This window comes from Varanus komodoensis, unplaced genomic scaffold (assembly GCF_004798865.1).
Source record: "Varanus komodoensis strain SLA01 unplaced genomic scaffold, ASM479886v1 scaffold42, whole genome shotgun sequence".
In the NCBI taxonomy this organism is placed as follows: domain Eukaryota; kingdom Metazoa; phylum Chordata; class Lepidosauria; order Squamata; family Varanidae; genus Varanus; species Varanus komodoensis.
The window spans coordinates 498887-525744 of NW_025335972.1; the positions used below are offsets into that span (position 1 = coordinate 498887).

Below are 26858 nucleotides of genomic sequence, written 5' to 3' on the forward strand. Positions count from 1 at the left end.
TAGAGTCTGGGTGAGGCTGGGCCGCATCAAGTATTCCACCACCGCATTAGTGGTGGGCCGCTCATCCTGCAGCCGGCCGGGCGCCGCCGGCGCTTTGAAGGCTGCAGGGCCCCTCCCCCGTGCCCCACCCGTCCCGGCAATTGGCCTGCAGGCAGCGAGTTTGAGACCCCTGATCTAGACCATAATGAAATAAGCCATGCTGTTTCATTTTACTGCTCCTGTACTGAAGTGTACTGTTATTGTTGTAATTGTATTTTTTTTTTAGAATTGTATTTTAGTACAGCCTACCAAGATGGAATCTGTACAAGGTGCTTTTGAACCTATCAGTTACATACACAGCTTGGGGGAGGATAGATAATTACTTAGGCTTACTAGAATTACTAGAGGCACATGAGAGTAAATCAACAGGGTTGAATGGATTAAGACAAATAGGGAAGAACTTCCAGGAGAGGTGTATTTTAGCATATTTAGATTGGGAAAGGGTTCAGGAATCCCACCTGAATTCTAAAACCGTTCTTACAGTGTCAGGCTTTCAGCAGCCATATTGCAGCAGAGTTTCACTTATTTTGACAGTAGTAAATGGAAAAAGAGGCCAACATTTTGTGGCATCATGATTCTAAGGATCAGATTTGCAATTCACAAGCTCATCTTCCTGCCATTTTAAGGCACATACTTTACAAAAATAGTGACTGCTGCTTCTAGCAAACGTTCGCCTACACCTTCCCAAAATGAACTCTCTTCTGATTTTGCTAACCCTACTAAGTGCAGAAAGAAGCTTCACTTGCGGAGTTTCCACTTGTCACCAGCAATTGAGTGTAGTGCCAGGACTGTGGGGGTAGGGAGGGAGAGCTGGCATGATCTGCATACATGAATTACTTCCTTCATATTTTTGGGCATGGAGCCTAACACTAAAGAGCAAGTTATGGAGCTCTCCGTCTTGGGGAGCCCTCATTTCATCTCTGCCTGTCATTCCACTGGTTTGTGCAAGTAGGTGTAACCAGTCCTATCCACTGAACTGAATCAATGAAGTTTTCTGCCAAGGCCCTTATCCCAGCCCTTCCACTTGTCTTTTGCAGCATTCGCCTGGCGAAGGCATCCGGAGAGCTGGGCAAGCGTGCACGTGTGCGCGTGATCTCTGCACACGTGCACAATAAAGTTATTGCAGTGAAATGGGTTCGAAGCGCTGCGCGGAACCGCGGCGTTACGGTCTACCCCTCGGAAGTAAACATGGCTGCGTGCAGCGGGGCTTCCTCCCAAGTAGCCAGCGTGCACAGGGAGTGGCAGCCTGAAGAAGGCAGAGCAAGGCGGCGGTCGCCCTCTAAGCACCTCCCAGGCGTCTTCCTGCCTTGATTCTGTTTTGGGAAGCTCCGAGTCAGCCTCTCTCCTCCGGCTGTCCTTTACGGGGTAGCGACGCTTACCCAGCTAGCTTGGCCCAGCCCGCCAACCACACCTCAGTAACGGGCTTCCACGCCTTCGCCGCTCGCCGAGCCCGCGCCCGACAGGCGACCAGGAGGGGAATCCGCGAGGAAAGCCAGCCGACACCGTCGCCTCTTGCACGCCCCGAAGGGGTCTTTCCGTCCCGGTACCATGGAGTCCCCCAGCAGCTCCAAAGGGTGCATGGACCAGTTCTGCACGTTCCTGCGGTCTCACAAGGGAATTATTCTCGCCGCGGAAATAGTAAGCGAACAACGGGGATGGGTAGACTGGGGCGCAGCGGCGATGAATTGTGCTGAAAGTACCGGGAGCGGGAAAAATGGTGAAAAAATTGCGCGTAATCCTATGCATGTCTGCTCAGAAGCAAACCCACTTTGTTCAATGGGTCTTGCTCCCAGGTAAAGGGGTCTCGAGCAGTACAGTTTAAGTTACTGATCCCGTGCGGGATGGCAATTCGTGTGAGCGAAAATTATGTACATCGTGTGCGTGCGTACATGTATTACCGAGGGGAGGATTTTGGCCCCCACTCTCCACCCAAGAGGTGCCCCTCTTTATCTGCTCTCCGCTTGTTCCCTCGACCCCCGCCTTGCCTATTATGTTGGGAAAAAGCAGGACAGCGCCTCTGTTTGGTGCCTCGGCGGCACCCGCTGAAACTTCGCTTGTAGCAGCGGGGCGCGGTCGAAATACAGGTAGAGTGCCTGTTTCCTTGCCTGCTCGCTTTGGGTCACTTGCGGCCCCCCTCTCACGCCATTCCCTCGACACTACCAAAAGCTTCTAAGTGCGCATGGTGCCCAGGCGCCCGCAGATTCTTAGGCGGGAAACGCCCTGTTGGAGAGAAGGTGACGTGCCCCGTTAAAGAGGCGGACCTGCGGCGACGGCGCTTCCCGCTCGTGGCCTGAGATACGACGGCTGATGGCGGGCATCGTGGCCCGAGAGTGGCGTCCCCATGCTAGGCAAAGGACCCCGATAGATGGCTAGGTGGAGTCGCAGGCTGGCCCTTCAGTCTGCCCCGCGCCACCCACACACACAAGTACGTTAGCGGTTAAGGCTGAGTACGCAGTCCATGTGGCGCTCGCCAACTTGATGCCCGCGAAATATTTTGGATCCCAGATCCCATCAGCCCCATCCAGCATAGCAAGTGGTCAGGCATGTTGGGACTCGAAGGCCAAAACAGCAGGAGGGCGCCAGATTGGGGACGGCTGGCGTTGACTGCCCTTGGTTGCATTTATCTGCCCTTTATGCCTGACTCGTCTTTTTCCCGCGTCTGCTTGGTTCGGTCTGCAGCCCCGATCCCAGGCATGTGCTCGGAAGTAACTTTCCCGAGTTCCGTGTGACTTGCGCATTAAAGTTTCCAGGATTCGGACTTGCCTCTTTCTGATAATTGGGACGCTGTACATAAGAGCTTGGCAACGTAGTGTCCGCTGGATGTTTCGGACTACTGCTCCCATAATCCTCTGCCAGGATGGTCGGAAGTCGGGATTATGAGCGCCGTGGTCCGAGGTTTCGACGTCTTTTGGGTGGGTCAGATCTGCTTGCCCGCCTCCGCCCGATCCGTCCTTGCTGCAAGACATGGTTTTGGGTGCGGCGTGTGTGGGTCTCTTCGGTTTGCGCCATGTGCGCGCACCTCTGGGTGGGTACGAGTGACTCACATTGCCTGGCAGAGCGCAGCTGCGCGCGCGCACGGGGGAGAGGGGGGAGGAGGGTGGCAGCAACTTTATTGGAAGGGAGTTTCTCCCCGGGTTTGGCTCTGCAGCAGCGTTTGACGGATACAAATGTTGCAAGCCCCAAGTAGTCAGGTTGTGCCGGTGACTTGTGGTGGGAAGTAGGTAGTTCTTGCAAGGTCGCTTGTACATTTTGCCACTTTGCAGCTTAGCACGGTTGGAGTTGCTGAGTTTTCTTTTCTGCTGTGTTTTCTTCTGACTGTGTGTCTGTACTGCTGCAATTTCCTCTGACAAAATAGTCGACAAAGCCCGTGTGCATAAATCAGCCAGTTCACACTTCATGCATCTGATGCAATACACTTTCCACACAAGATTATGCTAGTATATTTGCTAGGCTTTCAGGCAGGCATCTGCAAACTTGTAGGGCCCATGGGCACATTTGGGAATTGCAGAAACACGCCTCCCCCCCCCCCCACTTTCTCATAGTTAGGATTTTAGGCTGTGCCATGTTGACGTCTGTTTTCTTTCTCTTGGATACTGCAATGTTGCTTTAATAAGGGATTTTCTGATTCAGCTAATTGTTGCCAGTGCAATACAGCTGAGGCTTCCATTTAAAATCTGTTTTGGCAATACCCAATAGTTGCTTCTTTTTGAGAGGAGGTCCTTACACAGCTAAACTTAGCAAACTTTGTCTTTAATATTCATGGATGTCTGCACTCTTTAAAATTGTTTACCTGCCTCATGGAGTTTTAACAAATAGAAGAGGAAATGGGAATCTTTGTGCCCTGTCAACAGCTAAAGGATGGATAGGAAGGATAAATAAACACCTTTTCTACTGCAGTGGATTGAGGACCTTACTGCACTTTCAGTATAGCAATAGACACTTATTTCTTGAAATTTATATATAATTGCTAGAAAGTTGTGTTTGTTTCATATGTTTTTCTTGCTATAGAAATATACAAATCTGTGTATATATTTCTCTCTATTAATATACCCCTAAAAATTAAAAAGTGTTCAGTAAATTTTTACCCCACCCTTCAGCCCAAAGGCTCCTTGGAAAGTTTACAAATCAAAATTACATTAGTTAATATAAAACACATGATAAAAATCACAATGACATAATTAATAAGACAATCATACAATAATCAACCTTCTGCCACTGTGGCTAAAACAATCTCAGAGGTACAGTAAAAGATGAATATAAAAGTCTTAACAATTAAAATAGCAGGAGAATAAAAAGGCCTTTACCTGGTGCCAAAAGGAGCAAAGGGTGGGCCCCAAGTGCCAGGTGAAAACCTTTTTATTTTTTCAGCACGTTGAGTGCCATTGGTGGTGCCCATGGGTGCCCCACTGATGATACCTGCTTTAAGCTGTAGCAGCAGTTTGAAGTTCCTGGTGCAGAAGATTAATGGGGGTACTTAGATTTGAGTATTAGAAAACACATCTCACTTTTCATCTAGCTGTTAAAGGCTAATGAAAGTTTCATGGGAGGGGGAAACTCAGGCCCTTGTACTAGGGCACAAAGTTTACAATTCTGTGGGCACCTAATTTGGGAGCAAGACATTGAATTGCAAAAGACTTGCATCTTATTAATCCTGCATAGGATTGTGCTGCTGATCTCTAGCACACCTAGAGATCCATGCAGATAGATGGCTTCTGTGACAGGGAACATGGTGCCCTCCAGCAGCAACTCCCATAATCCTCAGGCAACATGGATGGAATTTCTCCCATTCACAAAATGGCTGAAAGGATGGAAGTGGCCAGTCACAAAATATCAGAAAACAAACTCATGAGGCTAAAAGAAAATTAATTAGCCAAAAGTCCAGGTGTGCTCTGGGTGCTAAAACACTAACCACCATTCTTCTGAACCCAGTTTTCTGCGCGAAGCAGATGGCTGGCTGACCTGACTCAGCCTTCTATCTTGCAAGCTGTTTTTAAAATTTGTTGAGAGAGTGTGTACCATTATGTAGTCAATAACAGCACCCACACGCAGGGCGGATGTGCTGGAAAATCTAGAGGTATAACCAAAAGGGGCAAAACTCCTACAGAGAACTCTGTGGAAAAATAGCATACAGAAAGAGGCCCTCTCAGAGAGCTTCCATTTTTTAAGCCCTCCCAGGATATTAAAAACTGGAAATTGCCAAAACAGAGTTACAAAACTGGTTATATTTTAGATGTTTACATTTAAGGAATTCATGCTTTTAACACAAAAGATAAAATGCTATAATTTGTAATCTCCCTTTCTTATTTAGCAAGTGCTTTCCTAGCTTTTTTTTTTCTGGGCAAATATACCCATTATTATGGGGGGAAAGTGCCTTTCTTGCAACCTCACAGTTCTTGTCAAGCATAGCAAAGCGGTCCTAGTGATCTTGCCCATAGTAATTCTTGACCTGCTTCAGTGCTCTCAGGCCCTCTAAGAATATGCCTCTCCGGCCAAATGGTCTTCCTGCTCCTCCCAGTCATATGCCCTGTATGGGATCCTCTCATTATCTGGATAAGTCACTTCCTGCCTTCTAGAGAGAAGCTATTTGCAAATGTCCCCAAAGACAGAAGTGAGAGCTCTTAAAACTGGCACTGAAAACTAAGATTTTAATACTGTATGTTGTTAGGTGCCAGTGCGTCTATTCCACTCTGCAAAAAAACACAGTGAGAAGCAGCAAAAATGTGCATTTTGTGTGTCCCACCTGCTACTCACAGAGAGGGAGGGAGGAGAATCCCACCTTGGCCTTGTTGAGGAAGGGTGTGGGACCATTTCTTTGATGCAGATTTTGCTCCCATTGGTGCCTGGGGAGTTGGAGGGGCTAGTAGGCCTCTGTGGAGACACCACCGCCACCTTCACTAATGATTAACAGAAACATTAAGAGAAACCGATTACAGGCCAGTTTTTCAGCTCCTGAGCATTGCAAGTGGAGAGACCCAGAATTCTCTATCCAGCTATTTAGTCTTCAGACTTCAGGGTTTGCTCACTTGCAGGGAGGGGAGAAAGTATGTACTGCTAATGTAGCCTTTAAGACCTCTTGATTCCAAGGACTCAGAGTAGGTATCACCTTTATAGTCTGCCTTTCCTCCACATAGCTCACATGTCCAACACTGGTGTTTACGTCCAAACAACCCTATGAGGTGGGTTAGATTGAAAGGCTTGACTGGCCCACAGTCACCAAGGGAGCCTCATGGCAGGATGGGGAATTGAACGCCAGTCACCCCAAGGCCTAGTCCAGCCCACCAGCCATGGCATGTGACAGAAGTCAGCTAGGAAACCATGTGTGTTCCTTTAAGGCTGTAGGGCTGGGCGTTTTATCAGCATGGGAATGACATGGGTGTTTTTTACAAAGCTGGGAATAGCAGGTCTCAACAAGGCCCAGGAAAAAGCAAGCTGGGGAGAACAAGGCGATGTGGTGTACACCCTCTCACTCCAGAGACACCAGTGCTGTGCGTACTGTACTATTGGGCATACTGTACTGTGTCTCTAGGATGTAGCACATGGAGACCGCAAGTGTCACCCAGTGTCTGGGGTTCTAAGAGGAACCTTCTGATCACCCTCTTTTGGGGGGTGAGCAAAGCAACAACTCTTTCTTGCATGATACATCTCCTTTAAATGCATGTCTTCAGTGCTCATACTTAAAACACACCAGGGAACTTTTCCTTACTTTAGATGGATGCCTCTTAAATAAAACTACCACTGCTCTATCAGTGCTTGTAGCGCCACCACAGTTTAGAATTCTGTATCTTTGACAGAGTCCTGTAGCACAGCCTTGTCCAACTGGGTGCTTTTCAAGTTTTGGTGGATGCTACCTCCCATAATTCCTCACCTCCCACCTGCCTAAGGTTGATACAGTGAAACACTGGTGGAGGAAAGCCATTCTCTTAGTGAAATTGAACTATAGTCATGGGGATTTGGTGTCACCTGTGTGGTTGTGTTGGTGGCACTCATTCAGCAGTGGCTCTGAGATGGAGGGTTAGTTCCTCACTGGGCAAGCAGGAATGGGAAATGGCTGCAAAGCACTCTGGAAATCCCTCCTGTCAGGTCTCAGGGGGCAGTACTGCAATATATTGCATGTCTTCTGCTTCAGATGCCCTATGCGTACTGGATATGCTTCTGTTTTCTCTCTCTCGGACATTGCTGTGTGCACATTCCCCTAATACAGAGGTGGACAACATGTGGTTCTAGGACTGATAGGAGTTACAGGCCATAACATCCAGAGGACACAAGCTGCTGACCCCATCTTAAGTATTACGAGTCACAGCTGAGGGTGGAAAAATGGCAAACAAGAGCAGCAGTGTAAGGATGGACTTGAAATAGCAAAAGCAGCAAAGAGTGTTCTTGTACCTTGAGACTGGGTTGCTTTTGCTGCAGCGGGCTGACATGGTATTACAGAGTGTGAACCAGGATGGCCGTTTCTTGCTGTTATACCTCGCTTTTTTTAACAAGAAAAAAGGCTTACTGCTAGACTGCCACCAGTCTGGATGAATCTCCCCCTAGTCTGCCCAGCTACTTGAAGAGTTTCTGAGCCAAAGGCTCCGCCTTTCAGCCCAGCCCTAAAAAGAGAGAAAGAAAAATGCTTTGATTTTCTTGCTCAAATCCCAGGCACCAGGTTTAGTAACAGTCAAAGAACATAAGTGATAGGTTTTTTTATTTCTTTTAACCATGCAGTCCTTAACATGGCAAAAGGGTTTTACTGAGGAATTGTGTTTTAAAACAAGCTGGTCAAATGTTCAAATATTAAAATGAAATTATTAGAGATGGGGGGACCAGCAGCAAAAATGGCAACCAAAGAATTTCAAATAATATCTGTAATCTACCTAGTCACATGTTACTTTTGTGACAGGGGTCTAGGGTTTTAGAGCCTCTTTAGAGTCCATTGCAGAAAGAGTGGCCAGAGAAAGCATTTTGGATTCCAGCTGGAAATTATATTGAAGGCTTAGGAGGCCATCTCACTGAGCTCACTGATCGCCACCCCTTGAGCAGAGATGGTTTGTTGTTCTGTACAATAATCTGATGCCTTCTTTTTAGGATATCAGTGGTCTGGAAAGCGAATCAAAAAATTAGAGGCAAGACCCACCCTCATAACAACAGTGAGCTTACATCTCAAAAGAGCTAGTTAGCTTGAATCAGTTTGCCCATTATAAAAAGGGGTGCATATTTTTGGATACATATCAGAAATAAGTCCATCCAGCCATTCTGATAATAAGCCCATGCAGGCATTCCAGCATGGTTCCAACTTACCAGATGCACTAAGTGGTGTTGTTGAGTTACATCAGCAACAAGGTTCTGTCATCTGTCAAAACAATGAGCTAGTTTTCAAGTCGCAGAGGAATGTTCCTTCTGCTTTGATGAGAAGAAAAGCAAGGGGGAGCAAAAACATGCTTCTGGTAAAGGAAGTAGAAGTTGTGCCTGCAATGCATCACAGTCCTGAGAAGGTGATTCAGGGAGATGTTGGTGCGTAAAAGACTGCAAAAGACCTAGGATTGCCCCACAGCCTTCCAGGGCAAGGAAGCAGTGGGTCACTCTGGCTTAGCACCAGTTAGTGCTTACTGAGTAACTGGTGTCTTGTATATTTTCACACAGAGACAGCAGCTACTCAGTAAGCACAGACTGGAATTATGACCTCTTGTAGGGCAGAGGACAGAAGTACAGAAAATCATGGTCATTCTAACCTGAACAATGCTGGAAATCAATTTGAAATGAGATGGTGCTTATGGAATTGATAGAAGCTAAAAATGCTGTGATCTGCCCAGCTGCGTAGGCTATGGGCAGTATAGAAATGCAATGCAATACTAAAAATACTAAACTGGATAGTATAAGGAAGTAGTTGAGGAGCAAATAACTCCCTGTCCCTTACTCAGAGCCCAAGAGAAGATCATTTCTCAGTTCTGTGACTCCCCCTTCCTCTTTCTGTCTGACTTCCTCCAGTATTATCAAAAGAAAGCAAAAGGTGTGGACCTGATGCTTCAGGAGTGCTGGGAATTGTAGGACCTCTTTCCTCAGTCTAAACATACAAGGGGCCACACCCTGATTAATACACAGCGGTGCTTGGCCCACTAAAAGAAACTTGAGCTAAGAACAGTACGCCTGAGCCTTTTATCACGACTCATTAAATATCACAAAACAATGAGCTACTTAGGATTTTATTTTTAAGGCTTTAGAATAATTTGCACAGCACTTACTGAAGAATACCAATCCCCAAATTTATGGGAAGGGGCAAGGTGCTACGCTGGGGACACAAATGCAAGGAAATAACACCAACAGAGTTGTACATAAGATGCCATCAGACCATCAGGTGAAGTGTATAAGGTCAGATCTTCTGCCTCAAGACCTTGGCAGCAGTGAACTTGATTTGCAGTCTCACACAATTCTGAGCACTTCACCTGATTCAACAGCCAAACTCCTACTCCTCTAAACCAGTTAGAAGGCCTCTTAGATTCTCTGTCTTTTATAATACAAAGAACTAATGGTTCCCTTAATCCTGTGGCTAAAGCCTTTTTTGTTGCTTGCTGAAAATATTGCCCTTTAAAAAAGTAAAAAAAGAACACACCAACAGCAACTTGTTGGCTTCAAATGCCATTCCTTTCCCCTTTAAGACTTGGCTTTCTCCATCTGTTATTAGAAAAATATTTCTTGTTTTGTTGATGTGTCTGTTTTGAATACTTGTACCACTGCCAGTATATATTTTTGGATGGGAAAAATGTGGCTTGGCTGGCTGGCTTGAGTTATCTGTTGCTATTTCCTTTGGTGCTTTTGTTATCTGCTTGAAGAACACCAAGTCCTGGATTGCATGGGCTGTTAGATTACTTTTTGAAGAGTTTCTTTTTTTTTTCAAGATGTTAATGCTGTTATAAAGGGAGAAAGCAACACTTGGATTGCAAACGGGAGATTTCCTGCTCTTATCCTCAATCCAGAGATGTGGCAGTGGCCTCTTTACCACCAGCCCAATGTGCAGTGTTCAGAGATAGCAGCATGGAAAATTCTTAGTTCTCACATGCTATGCAAAGCAAGTGCAGAAGGGAGTTCTGGGCTGGAGCACTAGACACACTGCCTGAGCGGTCCCCACAAGCCATGCCATAACTTTCTGTCTTGTTCCTACTACTGATCCTGGCAGTGCTACACTTATATCCCATCTTTTTTCCTCTTGTGAGGAACCCAAGTTGGCTTACACAATCCTCTTCCTCTGTTTTATCCTCAGATCAACCCTATGAGATAGGTTGGGCTCAAGGTCAGTGACTGGCCCAAAGTTACCCAGTCAGCCGCATGGTTAAGTAGGGATTAGAATCTGGATCTCCTGAGCTCCAGTCCAACACTCTAACCGCTAGGAAACACTGGCTCCCAGAGTTATTCCATCATGGTTATAGCAGCAGGGTGCTTTAGGTGGGTTTCTTCTTTATTAGCAATTCTATTGCAACTCTTTACATACTCTTTATGGTTGCTGACTTTTAAAATGGTTTGGCTTGCTCTTGGTCTTCACCAGAGTGGCCAGTTTTCTTTAAACTGAACCATGCTCCAGTATCTGAGAGCTTTTAGAGCAGGATTTTATACTATGAAAGATTTCTGGGGCTGATGTCACATTTAACAGCAGTCTGTCCCATTGTCTTCACCTGACTTGTGCATTTCCTGGTAAGTTGGTAACCTAGCCTTCAGGCCTGGGCAGGAAATGAACAGGAACCATAAAGAGCCTTCAAAACTATTTTGCTGTGGCAAAATTGCCTGTGCTACACAGGCCTGGATCCTATTCATTGGGAAATGCGTGCTTATATTATGGGGACTATGGTACCCCCCACACTCTTTTGGACTTTAGTTATAATATTTAAACTTTTATGTAGGGCAGTCATCCCAAGCTGGTGCCCTCAGATACTTTGGACTTTAACTCCAGTCAGCCCCAGCCAGCATGACCAGTGGGCCAGGAACTGTGATGTGGGTTTTCTGGGTGAACAGTCCAGAAAATTTTTCAGTGCTGTGATATTATCAGATTTAGCATGTTAGTTTCAGTCAGTGTTACTCCCCAACACACACTTCCCCATCAACAAGCATACATATTGTCTCATATTTAGTAAACAGACCAAATGGGCCATATAGAAAGTAAATAAATAAATTTAATCCATGTCAGTGTTACATACAGTGTAAATATATCAAAAGTATTCCTAACTGCTGCAACATATTTGAATGTGAGATTCGAACACATTCAAAATTTTATGTGGAAACTATTTTATTGGCATATTTGTAACAATGTAAAGATGCTAGCACACAGTTCCTTATGATTGCTTGTTTCTATTTAACAGCAACAGCAAAAATGACTTACACCTTTAAGATATATACCCAAAGTGGGCTGTAATGTCTTCTATCAAGAGTTTAATTTTCTTTTGCTGAGGAAGCAGTAGTTCCTTCAGCTTTGCTGACTCCCTGCCCTGTTTGTCAGCTCCATTTCCAGTTGAGAAAAATCTGATTGAACAAATCCTTCACTAAAGGATGGATGTGGGTCTGTGGGCACAGGTTGGGGAACTGGGGCAGGAGGGTGCTGTTACACTGATGTCCAGCTTGTGAAGTCCCCTGGGTAACTGAACAGTCAGGCTTGACAATGCCTGCCTTACAAAAGTTCATACCTTAGTTAGTCCATCAAACCTGAAAGATGGCTGTTCAGTGGCCCAGACAAGTATGGATGAATGCAGACATACTGGTTGTGGAAAATTTTCCATGGAAAAACATAGCTGCAAAAACTTTTCTGCCCTACTTGCCTGGTCAGGAAAGCTGAGAGTTGTAGGTGAAAACATCTGGAGGGCACTAGGTTGGGGAAGACTGTTATGGGGATTTTACATATATCCACTCAGTAATTCTAACAGTAGTCCTGTTTTATTACACTCCCACCATAGAGTTAGAGAGAATTTTTGAAAGCCACCTGGTAGTTCATGTCTCCAGTGACATTTTAACTGGGAACAACTGGCTCATGTCCTTAGGCTTAGCTCTCATGCATGCATGTGTTTAACATGATGCATGATTTGTTTCTTCGGGACCTGTTAAGTCTCATCACTTAATGTTGTGTATTGGACTGGCCTACCCTTTGCTCCTAGAACAATCCAGTTTTGTCCCTCAGAGTCTCACTTGATTTTGGCATCCCCTTTTAAGTCCTTTCCTGCTGCTGCTTTTTACTGTTCAGCATTTCTTTATCCAAATGTTTGCCTTGCTGTTTTGAAGCACGCCCACCCCCAGCTTTTCCTTCTGCCTGTGAAATGTAAGCCTGGCCCTTTAAATTTTGATTCTAGTCCTTGGCATACTTGGCAGCAGTCTCTTTGTTTGTTTAGCAGTTGCCCCAGAGATGGGCCACCCCACTGTGCTTCCCACCTGGCCTCTGCCCAGGGTGCTGAGGAATAGATTGGGCCTTTGTCCCCGAGGCCCACACCTGGTAGGTTTAGCTGCCAGATGTGGTTACCAGTTGCTGCAGCTGCAACATTCCCATGGCTGCCAGTCTTCTGGCTGGGACGCAACTTGGGTTCAGTTCCTGATGTGCTTATCTTGTCAGAAGGATCTTGGCAAGACCAGGGAAGATCCCTGCTTGACAGTATACCAGAGGCAGCCTTGATCCGGTGCAAGCTACGCTCATTTCTCTCCCCAGCATCTGGGCGAGGATAGAATTCTAGACCGGCTGGCTCCTCGGCTGTGAGCGCAAACAGTACCCCAGCATAGGAATGGATTAACAGCCCTTCTCAGGGATCTCCTCTACCGGCAGCAGAGTTCCCCACCCCAGACATCAAATAAAGCAGGGGAACGGCTTTATTTCTCAGATAAAGTGGGGAACTTCTTTCAGCCTGAAGGCCAAATTCACTTTCAGAGAAGTTCTGAGTGGCGGGAGGAAACATTCCAGTAGTGGGAGAGGGCCAAATGTAAAGGGGCAGGAACAAAAGGACCAAAAATGCAGCATATTGTAGCTTAAAACTCTGACAGACTGTAATTAAAGCTTAGGAGAGACATTTTCAACATGGGTGGGGGAACTATGCAAAACTTGGGAAACCACCAAATCATCAGTGGTGGGGGAAAGGAGCCGGAGCTGTGGGAAGAAGGTACAGCCACCTGGGAGAAGCAGGAGTGCCTGATTTGAGCCAGAAGTTCCGCACCCCTGCCTTAGAGTATCTCCCTTTATGTATTGTCATATGGAAAGAAGTAGCTGCTAGGTTATTTTCCCAGGCTTTCAATCTTATTTGCCATATAATTAATGTTATTTTGTGAGACACATTCAGTTCTCCCCATCCCCTATGTCATTATATACATTAAGCGGCTTAAAATCCAAGCAGATGTCATTTTGTGTCCATCCAAAGGAAGTTTCTCCTGCTTTGAGGCTTAGAACCTACTGAGCTGTTAGCTTATCCTGGTGCCCACATGCTGAGTTTGGAGAGAAAAGCAAGGCCATGTATTTGTGTGCACATCTTTGTGCGTGCGTTTGTAACTTCAGTGTGAACAACCCATGACCTGAAAATCTGCCTTCAGCTCTCTTAAAAAAGACTCATCCTGGTCTGGGTTGAGGTGGCAGCTTTATGCAACACATGCTAGGAAAGGAAATGGGAATGTGCCTTGTCATGGAAAGTGACGAACTGAGTCTCCCACCAGCTTCCTGCATTATACACTTGTCCCAGGGATGGTGTCTGCATCTGCCTGTCAGATTCAAGGAGTAGGCCAACCAGTTTCTCACTCAGAGTTATTCTTCCATTCTAACTGAGGATGGTGCTGGACAATTAGTGGATAGCCATCTTGATAAGGAGTCTTGCATATGTGTGCAAGCATTTTTAATTTATCAACTTTTGCATCAGAACCTAAAATTGGTGCATAGGGTTTTGCATATTGTTGATAAAAGTGTTTGCATTTATTATTTATTTAAAACATTTCTATGCTGCCCCCATTGCAACAAAGCCTCGGGGCGGCTCACAGCATAATTAAAACATATAAATAACAAATAATACAATTAAAGATTAAAAAGCCCAGTAACATCTTGGCTAAAAATTTAAAATCCTATAGATACATAGTAAGTTAACAATTGAAATAAGTTTTAAATAAAAAGGTCTTAGCCTGGTGCCGAAAAACAAATAGGTGGGGCGTCACCACAGAGAAGGCCCTCCTCCGGGTACTCACCCTCCTAATATCATTCCCAGAGGGTTCCCGGAGAAGGGCATCTCTTGCCGATCTCAAGGGGGGGGAGGGCATATATGGCCACAAGCGTTCCTTTAGATAACCAGGTCCCAAGCCGTTGAGGGCTTTATAGGTCATAACCAACACCTTGAATTGGGTCCGGACTTCAGTCGGGAGCCAGTGAAGCTGACAGAGAACTGGGATTATATGAGAACAATGCCCAGTCCCCGTCAGCAACCTGGCAGCAATATTCTGCACCAATTGAAGTATCCGGACCGTCTTCAAGGGTAGCCCCATGTAAAGCACGTTACAGAAGTCTAATCAGGAAGTTACCAATGCGTGTGTCACTGTCGCCAGGCAGTCGTTCTCCAGGAAGGGACGTAGCTGATGGATCAGCCGAAGCTGAAGGCAGGCGCTCCTCGCCACCGCCGTCACCTGAACTTCTAGTGACAGCTCAGGGTTGAGGAGCACTCCCAAGCTGCAAAACCTGTCCCTCAGAGGGAGTGCAACCCCATTTAGGACAAGGCCCAAGTCCCCCATCCCAAAGCCCGATCCACCAACCAACAGGACCTCCGTCTTGTCTGGATTGAGCTTCAGTTTATTGGCCCTCATCCAGCCCATTACCTCGGCCAGGCGCCGGTTCAGCACAGCCACTGCCTCACCTGGATTGGCGGAAAATGAGAGGTAGAGCTGAGTATCATCAGCTACTGATGATTCTGCAGCCCACACCTCCTAATGACCATTCCCAGCAGTTTCATGTAGATGTTAAATAGCAAGGGGGACAAAATGGACCCCTGCGGAACTCCATGGCATAACTGCCATGGCGCAGAGCCATAGTCCCCCAGCACCACCTTCTGGAATCGGCCATTGAGATAGGAGTGGAACCACCGCCACGTGGTGCCTCCAACTCCCAATCCCGCTAGCCTATCTAGAAGGATACCATGGTCGATGGTATCGAAAGCCGCTGAGAGGTCCAGGAGAACTAACAGGGACGCACTCCCCCTATCTCTCTCCCTGCACAGGTCATTGTACAGGGCGACCAAGGCAGATGCAGACTGGCCTAGTTGCCATAGTTTTATCAGAATCAGTGATGGATATAGCTAACATACAATCTGGTCATGTTGTCGGGGATACCTTTAATTTTCTGCAACCTAAAATTGTAGGAAAGCTGCTTGAAGGTTGGAGGGCTACCTCCTCTCTGGAATGATTCTAGCTATGAATTTTAAAACCTGCCAGTGAACCCTGGAGATGGCAGATGCCTTTTGAAGGTGGGAATGTTCTCTGATGACCTTTAAGAGGGCAATGGTCAGGCTGTTACTAAAGAAACTAAGCCTGGATGATCTGGCATATCAGTCTTCTGTCTCAAACTTAGCTTCTTTGGGCAAGGTTCTGCAGCGCCGTCGTTATTTGTTTTTCGGCACCAGGTGAAGTCCTTTTTATTTAAACGTTATTTTAATTGTTAACAATATTTACTTATTTATCTGGCCAGGGTGACTTCTTTTCTTTTCTTTTATAACTTTTCTTTTATAACTTTTTTATATCGTTTATATTTTTATTTATTTTATATTATTAATTTTAATTTTATATTGTTACTTACACCAATATTGGATGCAGAAGAGTGCGGAGGACAGGATGGGCTGTTTTTGATCTAGAAATTGCAGCTAGTGCAAACTTTGACTCCACAGATTTCATTGCAGGCCAGTTGGTTGACACATGTGATGTAAATACTGTATCAGGTGCATTGGTTACTGGTGCATTTCTAATGCTGGTGTTGGACTTCCCAGTCCTGAACAGATTGGAATCAGGTTAATTGAAAGGTTTCCTTCATCCCTGCATTCATACTTGCACTCCAAGGTTATTATTGGAAACTCTGCATGTTTTGTCCATCTGTAAATACTATCAAGTTGGTGGGAATTCGAGACAAGGCCTTCATAGTGGTGACCCCTTATTTAATGGAGCTCCTTCCATATGGGACCTTCAGTGTTGGTCTTCAAACAGGCCTTAAAACAAACAGTGGTCATTTTTCTTAAGCCTGTTGATCGTGCAGTTTTAGTATGGATTTTAGGACTGGCGTGATTATGTACTGATCGTAAACTGCCATTGTAACCTGTTTTGTATTGGGTTGAGAAGGATTTTTTTAAGCTATGGATTTTAAGAATTGTCTAACTTGTGAGCTGCTTTGTGGCAGCTGTGTCCTAAACAGCAGCCTAAAATCCTGTATGCAAGTATACCTAAAAATGCCTGCTCCTCTTGCAGGGGGAGTGGAATACAGCAGACTCAACAGTGGTTACTAAGGACAGCGGATTACTGGGGCAGGGTTGGAGACCCCCAAGCCCATGGAAGTTGCTCATTCAGCCCCTTGGCCTAAAAGCCCTTAGTGGTTTGAGGAGGTGCAAAAGAAAGCAAGGACAAGAGGATGTCCCGGCTGCTCCACTTCTTCATCAATTTGGGAGAGGGTGCAGCATGCTGAATGCTGCATGCTTGACCAGTGTCAGCTGTGTCCCTCTGGCTTCCCATTCCCAGCATGAGAATTGAGATGTGCAATAGGTACTTGAAGGAGCCAGCTGAGTCTGCTGTTTATCACCTGCTACTTCAGCTGGGATGACTTGCAGCTCACAAAAGTGGCACCAGGTTTTGTTGCTGCTCAAAGCAGTAGCTCCTCCAACTGTGCAGGGAGTGCCTTTCCTTTGCATTTGTGGGGCAGTATGTAGTGTGCAAAGAAGGTGCCCATTTGGCTGGTGCTTGAAGGAAATGCTTCCCTGTGAGGCCACCTTTCTTCATGCAGAGAGAGGCATGGAGAAAGGAAACAGGAGCAACGATGTTGAGGCTTTGGGGTGCAGCCCCACCCCTTGGCATCATCTGGTCCACACAAACTAGACCCAAAAAGGATTCCTCATGACTGATCAATGGGCAAGGCAGAAGGCAGACTCCCTGTGCGAGCATTATTTGTAGAGCAAAGCAAGGGACATGCTGTGATTTACAGAGCAGGCTTTGAGATAATTTGGAAGCGCTTTTATTACATCTACTTGGTGCTGAACCAAAACCAGACTGGAGGACAGCTGCCTTTGCATGCCATTTTAAGCCCCAAATTTTGTCTTAATAAGCAGCAATAAGAATTCATGGTCTACTTGTCCATGCAAGGCCATTCATTCCCATATCTCTTTTCCCTTTGTGACAGCAATTAAACAAGCCAAGAAGGGGTGAACTTTGAGTGATGTCCAAACCTGTGATTATGGTTAAATGTGCCAAGCAAGGCAGGATGCTTGAGCCAATTTCAAAGCTTGGTTCTGGCTTCTTTCAGTAAACATCTTGGGTTTGGATGTCTTACAAAGCTATTTTCTTCCTGGTTTGTTTATCTGCCCACGTTAAGAGGAGAGCTTGATGGGAACACATGGGTCACATGTGCTTGTGTGCTGCTGATTCACACCTTAGTTTATGAAGCCAGTTTTTTTTGTCTTAAAGTGATGTGCAAGTGTGGCTGATCTCACACAGGTCTCATAATCTTGGAATTTTGTCAGCTTTACATACCTGTCTTTTTAACCCCAACCTGTGAGGAAGGACTTCTAAAATAATTTTTAACATTTATCCTTCTCTTTCCCAGTTTGACACGCTGATTTTTCTCTCTCTTTCCTCCTAGCTTGGGTGTATCATCATCCTGATCCTCTATGGAGCCTCATATTCACCTGGCTTCTCATCTTTGGCCATCTTTATGATGATTTACTGTATTGTTATATTCATCCTCTTCACCTGTAACATACAGCAGCAGCTGACCTTAATCCACTGGGGATGGACAGTAAGTTTTCCATTCTGTAATGAGTACTGGGTGGGGCACGATATTGTTTCAGCACACTGGAGAGGTGTCTGTGCACCGTAAGAAACAAAATATTCCACATGCAAATAAAGGCAAATTCTGCAATTTGTGCAAAACGGAGCATAAATACGTTCTGTACAAATCCCAGTAACTTTTGGTTTAGAAGCAAAACCTAGTTTACATACTTACTCTACTTACGATCCTGAAGGGAAGACACAAAGAGCATAATTTATTTACAATGAATAAGGTGATGCACCTTCAATATACCTTTGGGTTCTGGACTAAATGTTTCCATCGTTTACCAACGCGTACATTACATTTCCAAAGATCAAAAACAGGAATATCTATCCAGATCTGGTGCAAGCATTGTACCCTGCTAATGTTTTGGATTTCCATTCCCATCAGCCGCATCCATCATGGCCAGGAATGCAGAATGTTTCAGTCTAAAATTCCAGGTTGGGGGAATGGCTTTATATTTAGGGAGTGGTCCTACATTGGAGGCAGCTCAATGGTCCACCTACCTTAATACCATTGGCTTCAACTGTCAGTCACTCTCCCAGTCAGAGATCTTTTCCCAGTGCTGCTGTGTGAAATCATTTGGACTGCAAATGCTGGGTATTGGACCTAGTATCCAAGCCTGTTGGCCTCCTGTTTTGTGACTACAGCGCCCAGTGTTCCTGACCTTTGGCCATGCTGGCTTGGTCTGATGGGTATTAAAGTCCAGAACATGTGAAGGGCACCACGTTGGAGAATGCTGATATGTAGCAGGAGTGGGGGAAATACTTTCATCCCAAAGGCCAAATTCAGAGAAACTTGGGGGGGGGGGGCAAATGCAAACAAAGCAGCATACCATATATACCAGAGTATAAGATAACCCTTGAAACTGAAAATAGCAAAGCAAAAATCAGGTGTTGCTTAACATAGATAAACTATAAAATATTGGCCTGGTCTTACAGGTGAGTTGCCAGAAAAACAGCCCAAAATATCAAACTCGTCTTAAACTCGAGTTGCCTTATACACTGGTATATACCGTAGTTTTAGCTTCAAGCTCTTATAGCCAGTCACCAAGCCTTAGGAGATGAACTTTAACCTTTGAGAATGAGGGGGGAAACTGCACAAGTGCCAGAAAACACTAAATGATCAGTGCCTGGGGGAAAGTGGGCAAGGCCCAGGAAATGGGGGGCCCTGGGAGGGCTGGTTGGTCTCAAACCTGACTTGACATTCCCTGCCCCTGTTATGTGGGATTGGTTTGTGCTGGGATCAATTGAAGCCATATTTTGACTGATTTCATACCATTCTGACTCCTCCTCTCATTCCTTTTCAGGATTTCATCAGGGCTCTTATAGGAGCTGTTGCCTTCCTCATCACCTCCCTTGTTGTCCTCGTAAGGCACCGAGATGGAGCTGGCATTGCTGGCGGGGTAAATGCTACCAAGGATTCTTGGGGAGCAGGGAAGCTAAAACGCGGGCTTGCAGGGAGCGTGGCTGCTCTGGGAAAGTTGCAGTCCACAAGGACAGGCACGCCCAAGCCTTGCCCTGGGTTTGCTGGAGAGCCCTCGGGGGCCCCTGCAGGTACCCATTGCTGCAGAGCCATTTTGGAACAGAGCGGGCCTTCTCCAGGCATGGCTGGGGAGCTGGCAGGGGAGCAATTTGAAACTCTTTAGATGTGACACGAAATGCCACAACTGTGCCTTCCTCTGTGAAAGAGAAGTAATGCAGAATCCTGTGGATGTGTGGCAAGTGTCAGAATCCTGGAATCTCAATTTGAGAAGAGGAAATAAAATTCGGGTTCGTGGGAAAGATCAAGCATCCAGACCATCTGAGGCTTTATTGTATTACTCAGGTTCCCGTGGTACACTCACGATAATGCATTACCGGGCAGGCAGAGGTAAACTCTGCTGCCAAGCTTCAATACCATTGCAGGGTATTTTATAGGTACACAGGTACAGGGCAATTGATGACAGAATGCAGACATTACAATAAGATTATGAGGTCATCACATACAGAACAGATAAAGGAATGTCAGTCAATCATACAGTAACAATGAGATTACTATATTTCTAATTGCAGTGTATTGAAATTTTAGTTCATTAGCTTGAACCCGTCTCCAGGTCTGCTTAGACATGTAAATCAAGCTACTGAGAAACTATTCATGATAAGCTCAGACTCCTATCTAGACTCTAAACATTCTGAATGATCAGGGCACATGCAGCCCTCTGGGCTGTCAAAAGATACTTCCTTGTAAACTGAATTCCAACAATGACTATTTACAATGTATATTTGGACTGAATGGCCTGTCTACTGTAGCCCACAGCTAAAGGTGAGAGAAAGGAGCAGGGAATGCCATTTTAAACAGTGACTGCTTGGTTTTGAGAAGGAAGACAGGATTTGATCCCACAATGCAAGGCACACAGAAGTAATGCTTTTCAGACAGGATTTATCCAAATTTTCCCAACACAAGCCATGCCCGGAAGGCCCTGTGCAGAGCAGTGTTAAGTCAAGGGCCCAAAACTCCTTTTGGCCCAAAGGCTAAAATCCATTTTGGAGAAGTTCTTGGTTCTGTATTTTGGTAATAAAAGGAGGCAGGCTGGAAATTCCTCCAAATGAAAGCATAGTCTGGCTTAAATCTCATAGCCTTAGGAGAGGCATTTCAGCCTTTGAGAAGCACATCACCCAGGAAACCACCAGCTGACAGTGGCCAGAGGAACAGAGGTGAGGCCAGTGGGAGGAAAGGCCAGATGGTTGGATTGGGCCCCCAAGCCCAAGGCTCTGCACCCATCATGCAAATTGAGGTAGTGAGAGCCTGGTCCTGGCTGCATGTTCCTGGTCACATCAGGCTCTGCATCCGTCTGGGCTGGATGCTGGGACCACTGTGCAATTTGTGCAGTTTGGCTAACATGCCGCAGTCCGTGATCTACACTCAACAGCTGAGGATAGGCTTCTCAGAGAGCAAACGATGGTTATTCTTCAGTACTCTCTTGAGATGACCCGTTTTTTCCCAGCATAGTCTTCCCTTCATCATTAGGAAACCATCCCGTGCATGAAAGCGGTCGAGCAGGGCTTTTCCTTTCCACGGGTGAAGTATATCTCCTCCAGGGAGACAGGCACTGCTGGTCACGAGCCATCAGCAGCTCTGCTTCCTTGTAGCTTGGCAGCACCTGGCCCTTGGTGGGACCTGGATTGCACCCCCACATTCATGGGGCAGGCCCTGCACAGAGATCTGTAGGGGAATGGAACCTCTTGGGCATCAATGGCATTTTTTTAGGTGCCCAGGCAGGCTGGTGAGAGCGATTCTCTGCCCCCAGTGTGTGATTTCTCCAGAAGAGTGCTGAGCTGCACTGTTTGCAGCAAGAGGGGCCCTCTTTATGACTTAATTTATTTATGACTTATTTATGTGGTCTGGAGATAACATTGCGCACACAATTGTGTCTGTGCACACACCCTGCCCAGTTTCAAACTCCACCGCTGCTCTGAGTTATTTCTATTAATACCCCCTTGGGGTAAGATTAGGGACCCTTTGCCCTCCTCTCACCCCCAATTGAAGTAAACATTTCAGGGTGTAGTGAGATTTTTGTTTCTGCTGGCTGCAGTTCCATAGCAGTAACCTATGAACAACTCCCCATTCTTACAAAACAAACATCTGGAACCGTGGGTGCAATCCCGTGTTTTGAAGTCTAGTTGGTTTTTCCATGGGAGAGTTGAACATGTGCTTGAAATTTTCCCACTTTAAATCAATGGGACAACAAAGAGATGAATCCGATATGGGGTGCAGCAGGGTTTGAGGGCTCCTGCAAAGGAATTGGTGGGGTTGTTTGACCACTACTCACTGCTTGAGAGTTTTTCTACATAAGGCATTTATTGCACACTCATAATTCTCGACTCAGCAGACAACCCTCCAGTCTTGCTTGTTGTTAAACAGTACTTTTGGTGAGTTTATTTAGAGCAGGGAAAATGTATTATTTGTGAAAGAAAAAATGTTTTTTTGCTTATGCATAGAGGTGATGCAGCAGAAAGGCAGGAGAGGAAAGGCTCTGATCTCAATTCTGTGAAGAAACCAAAAGTATATACTGCCTTGTGCTGAAAAGCTCAGGCTGCTTTTGCAGAGGACATCTTATAAAAAGCAGAGGTAGCTAAATTGGGTTTACATGGCTTTTCAACAGGTGTTTGGAATCCTGACGGGAATCCTCTTTGGCTATGATGCCTACACCATTGTACCAAACCTCAGGAAGTCGCATACAGCTGCTCCCACTGGTAGGTCTTCCCTCATGAAAGGTATTGGGTGTGTGATTTGGTCTGAATGCCTGCACCAGCGGTGAGCTGGGTAGGAAGAAACCTCGCTGCACATTTGTTTTAAAAAAGAATGTAGAGTTTGACTTGCCTGCTTCCATATGAAGGATGGACTGAACACTGTTTCTTCTTACCTGCAAACTTTGCCCCTCCTCTGAGCTGATATATGTGCTGTAGGTCAGTCTTCTCTCACCTGGGGCTCTCCAAATGTTTTAAACTTCAAATTGCATCAGATCCAGCTGGCAAGAGCAGCAGGCAGGACTGCTGGAGATTTGGTCCCAAACACCTGGATTGCACAGGGTGGCTTAATGTAGACAGGGGGCAGTGCCCCACCTAACTTGCCCTGCCCACCTGCTTCCCAGACCTTGTTTCCCCACCCCAAGGCATACAGTGTAAGGGACATGGCTGCCGCTGAGCTGCACTGCTTGCTTTGCTTTAACTGGGCATGTGCAATAAGTGGAGCACACTGGGAACATTTTTCCAGCAGCAATTCCCTCCCCGCCCCCTACCCCATGCAAATCCCTGGAGAGGAAGAGGAGGGTTTTTCCGGAGGGGTCAAGCTGGGCTGCATCTTAGGCTGGCCAAAAGCCTGGGTTACTCAAGAGTGCCCTCTGGTGGAGTAGCAGAGAAGGTTGAATGTTCTGCTGGTGTGGAGGGGAATCGCCCCCAGCTAATCAGATGCTTGCAGAATCACCCCAGCTGCAATGCAAGGGGCGGGACCAGGATCTCAGTCCCCTAGAACAGCAGAGCTGAGCCAAGGTGAGCTGCGTTCCCCTGTGTACCTAATGTGTGCAGACAAATTGCCTGAGGAGAAGGAGACCATGAAAAACACACCTGCTGGGAGCTGTTTTATGCAGTCTCTCAAATCCATTAAGCTTCTATAGGTGAACCAAACCCCCATGACTGTTTAGGGGGGAAGGGGGGAAGCCTTGTAGTGGCTGCTTCTTTACCTGGCCCCAAACTTGCCCACCAGCCAGTTCTTTGTTGTGGAAGTAAGAAATATCTCTGCTGATCGCAGAGTCCACTTTGGTGTGAAGCTATTCTGTTGTTGTAGCCACATGCTTTTCTTTGCCATTGCTCCTCTGGCCTCCCTTTGGCAAGGCACACCTCTGTGCCACATCCATGCTGTCTCCATGCTGTGTTGTGGTGGTGGTGGTTATTGCCACATGATTTTGCTGGACCGAACATCCCGTTCTGGAGGAACAGGCCCTTTTCCTCTCAGGCTTAGCAGAAAGAGCAGAACCAGTGACAAGCAATGAGGTCGCAGTTGCAGTTTTCGAGAGTGCTTCTGCAGGCCTTCTTGCTGGGCCGTGGCCAGACACAAACACCACCTCGGCTCATCTCAGATTCAAGCATCTTCAAAATGTTATTGATAAGCCATTTGTTTTTTTCACTTTCTTTTGCTGTTACTATTTTTATGATACAATCCTGTGCTCATCTACTGAGAGGTAAGAAAATCCTTGGTCCCTGTAAAGTGTATTGCAATGCAGTACACTTACAATCACTCCTGTTTGGAAGTTAAAATCTGTTATAATTTCAGGCTTTTTGTGGCATTGAAAGAAACTGGGCAATATGAATCAGTGCTTTTAACTAGTTTGTTGGATGCAGTGTTTTCTAATGATCTTGTTTTGCTGGCTGTAAAGAGAGAACTGAGGGGGAGGCGACTGGCCAGCTGCATGTGAGAGTCCCATTTGACTCTCTTTACAGTTGCAGTGTCTGCCTTCTTCCGATCTTTTCCCCTTGCTGCTGCGTAAGGCAGTCCGTGAAGGCAGAAGAGGGCGTGTGTGGCTAGATGCAGAACGTAGGGTTCCTGCTGCCTTTCGATGTAAGGAGTTTGCTCTTCTTAATTTCAGCTGCATTCTCATTTCTCTTACCAGAAGGTAATTCCACTGCAATGATTTTTCCTCTTTTTTCCTCTCTGAGGGATGGACTGTTGCGATGGAGGCTGCAGCGGAATGCTCCTTTGCCTGGGAACGTGCATCCAAGTAGACATGAATTGCCCTGGGCAGGAGATGCCAGATGACTCCCCCCCCCCCCCCCCCCCCCGGGTGATGGGTGGGAAATGAGTATGAAGCAGTACTTATGGGCATGCTGGGGCCTGGCCGGGTTGCTGCCCATTGCTCCTAGCACCCTTTCACACTTTTCTTCTTTCCTTAATATCGTCTGGGAGCAGCTGGCCAGGTGCATAGTGCAAATATTTGCACAATATTTCCTGAAAACTACGTATGTATGTATACACTTACTTAGAGTATTTTATCCCACTCCTCTGTCAAAAAAGCCTTTTGGAACAGTAAATAATCACTAAAAGAAGATAGTGCCTTCCTACAGGCTTACAATCTAAAAAGACAAGGCATGCAAGAAAAAAGGAATGGGCTGAGGAAAAAGATACAGGAGGGATCCTAGCTAGTGCCTGCAAGGGAGAATTTGCCTTGAGGCGAATGGTTGGCATTGTCCCAGTGACCCCTCCTCTGCTGACTTGCTGTCCATTCGACTGACATCTTAAAACTGGAGGTGGCTGCTTAGGGTACAAGTCAGCAGTATAGTTTCTGTGAGGAAAAGGGAGAGGTCAGTCTGGCTGCAAACCTCCCATGATGCCTAAAGGACAGGAAAGCCTGTTTGCTCCTGGGATGGAGACAGGGAAACGGGCTTCCGTACGACCCTCTTTCTCTAAAATTGCCCCCCTTTTGCCATACATTCACTTATGGAGCATCTACTAGCCTGCATGCATTTCTGTGTGTGTGCACGCAGGTGTGTGTGTGTGTATTTGGGCAGCTTCCCGATGAGAATTTACTGTTCCTCAGAGGTGTGGGTTGGATGTGGGGAGTGGCCAGTGGGGCAGGTAAAGCCACGAGAGCTCAGCACAAATTTAGCATGGGCAGATGCAGCAGGAGGGAGAATGCCCAGGATGATTTTGAGCCCGTGGCGTGGGAGCTGTGGGCCCTCTGGTCCACACGCTCCTGGCTACGGAGCCGCCTGTGGCAGTAAAGCAGGGAAGGAAGGCCTGGTCTGGCTTGCTGAGGAGAAGGGGCAGGCAGACATGTTTACCTGCTGCAAGTTCGGCTACTGTTGCGCACGCAAGTCAGATTTAGCTGCTGTACAACAGAGGAAGGTTGGAGGTTTGCCTCTTTAGGGATTTATTTAAATGCCACAAGTTCAGCCCACCCCACCCTTGGAGAGGGTTGTGTGTAACATAAAGAGAAAGCTCAGAGTGGAGTCTGTGGCCCTAACACCATGGGGTAGGAGGCAGAGACACCATGGTAATATGGCAGGGGTGGCCAAACTCAGGCTTGTGAGCCACATGCAGCTCTTTGAGTTTATTTTGCGGCTTGCTGCCCACGGGCACACTCTTGCCGCCCACTGCTTGCTGCTGCCCGTGGGCACCTACTTGCAGCTCTCAAACATCTGACATTTACCATAAGTGGTTCTTCCATTGAGCAAGTCTGGCCACCCCCAGAATATGGGATCTGCAATTTATTTATTTATTTAAAACATTTTTATGCCGCCCCCATCGCAACAAAGCCTCGGGGCGGCTCATTTTGCCCTGGCTTCCTTAGGAAAAGGGTGGAATAGAAATACACAATCTCAGAATTAATAAATTCCCAGCAAGCATGTTGCTAATTGCAGCAAGGCTAACCCTGAAGAAAGTGTGCATCGTCTTGTAGCCTAAATCTAAGCTAGAGCTCTGCTCTGGAACCTGTTTTTAATTACCAGGTTTGCAGTGCAATCCTAGTCATGTCTACTCAGAAGTTCCACTGAAGTCCAGGAGGACTTTCTTGCTCTCAGGTTATTGTATACAGAATGACATGCTTCCAGTGCAGCCCCTACATGTATCTGCACAGAATTCATTAAGATCTCAGTTGGACTTGCACATTTTTTCTGGTACAGCTCTATCTCGGCTCGAGTTGGCTTGGGGATGGCAGAAGGAGCAGTCTTGCTTGCCTGTTGAATTCTTGACTCTTCTGCTGTGAAAGGCACAATAAGTTAAAAAAACGTAGCAAGCAGGCAAAAGGAGGGAATGCTATGAAAGCTGTTCAGCATATAAGAGAGTGACTTACATTCAGCAATTAACTACTATATCTTGGTAGAAATTTAATACTGCAACAGTTGGTGTAGGTTTTAGGATTTCAGTAGACTCTAAGAACTGTAAAGAAATGTGTTCTAGGATCCCAGAAACTATCAGAATAAAGTATTTGTACTAAATTGAGGCACCTCAGCTTTTTCTACTTCCTCAGCTGGTCCAGGAACCAGGAGTAGCAAAGGTGCATCCCCCAAGTAACTTTCCAGTTTTGATGTCTTTCTTGGTGATGAGTGAGAATTTACACAGGAGTAAATTCCACTTTGGTCACAGAGCTTATTCCTGCATAAGGTTGCAGCCCCAGGGCAGAGATTACTATATTCCCACACAGTCCCCTGCCATGCTCGCTTTGCAAACATGTAAGGTTTGCTGCTCCCATCTGGATTTGGGCCTGAAAGAACAAGGAAGAGTGTGGGTCCATACAGGGCAAGGATTATGCAAACACAACTTGGATATTGCACAGTTCTGTCTTGAAAGTAAGCAAGTG

At 46.3% G+C, this 26858-nt stretch overlaps 1 protein-coding gene across 2 annotated transcripts in view; it reads left to right on the top strand.

The window, feature by feature from the left end:
* The first annotated feature begins 1316 nt into the window (after positions 1-1316).
* The window catches only part of PLP2 (proteolipid protein 2), a 28603-nt gene continuing 3061 nt past the window's right edge, over positions 1317-26858 (top strand). Inside the window, exons 1-4 of one of the 2 annotated variants that reach the window (XM_044443666.1) lie at positions 1317-1677; positions 17837-17992; positions 19335-19430; positions 22170-22260. In XM_044443666.1, coding sequence (XP_044299601.1) covers positions 1588-1677; positions 17837-17992; positions 19335-19430; positions 22170-22260 — 433 coding nt within the window. In that variant the 5' untranslated portion in view covers positions 1317-1587. Of the gene's footprint in view, positions 1678-3013; positions 3065-17836; positions 17993-19334; positions 19431-22169; positions 22261-26858 lie in introns of those variants that run through there. The other variant, XM_044443665.1, reaches the window with a different exon arrangement.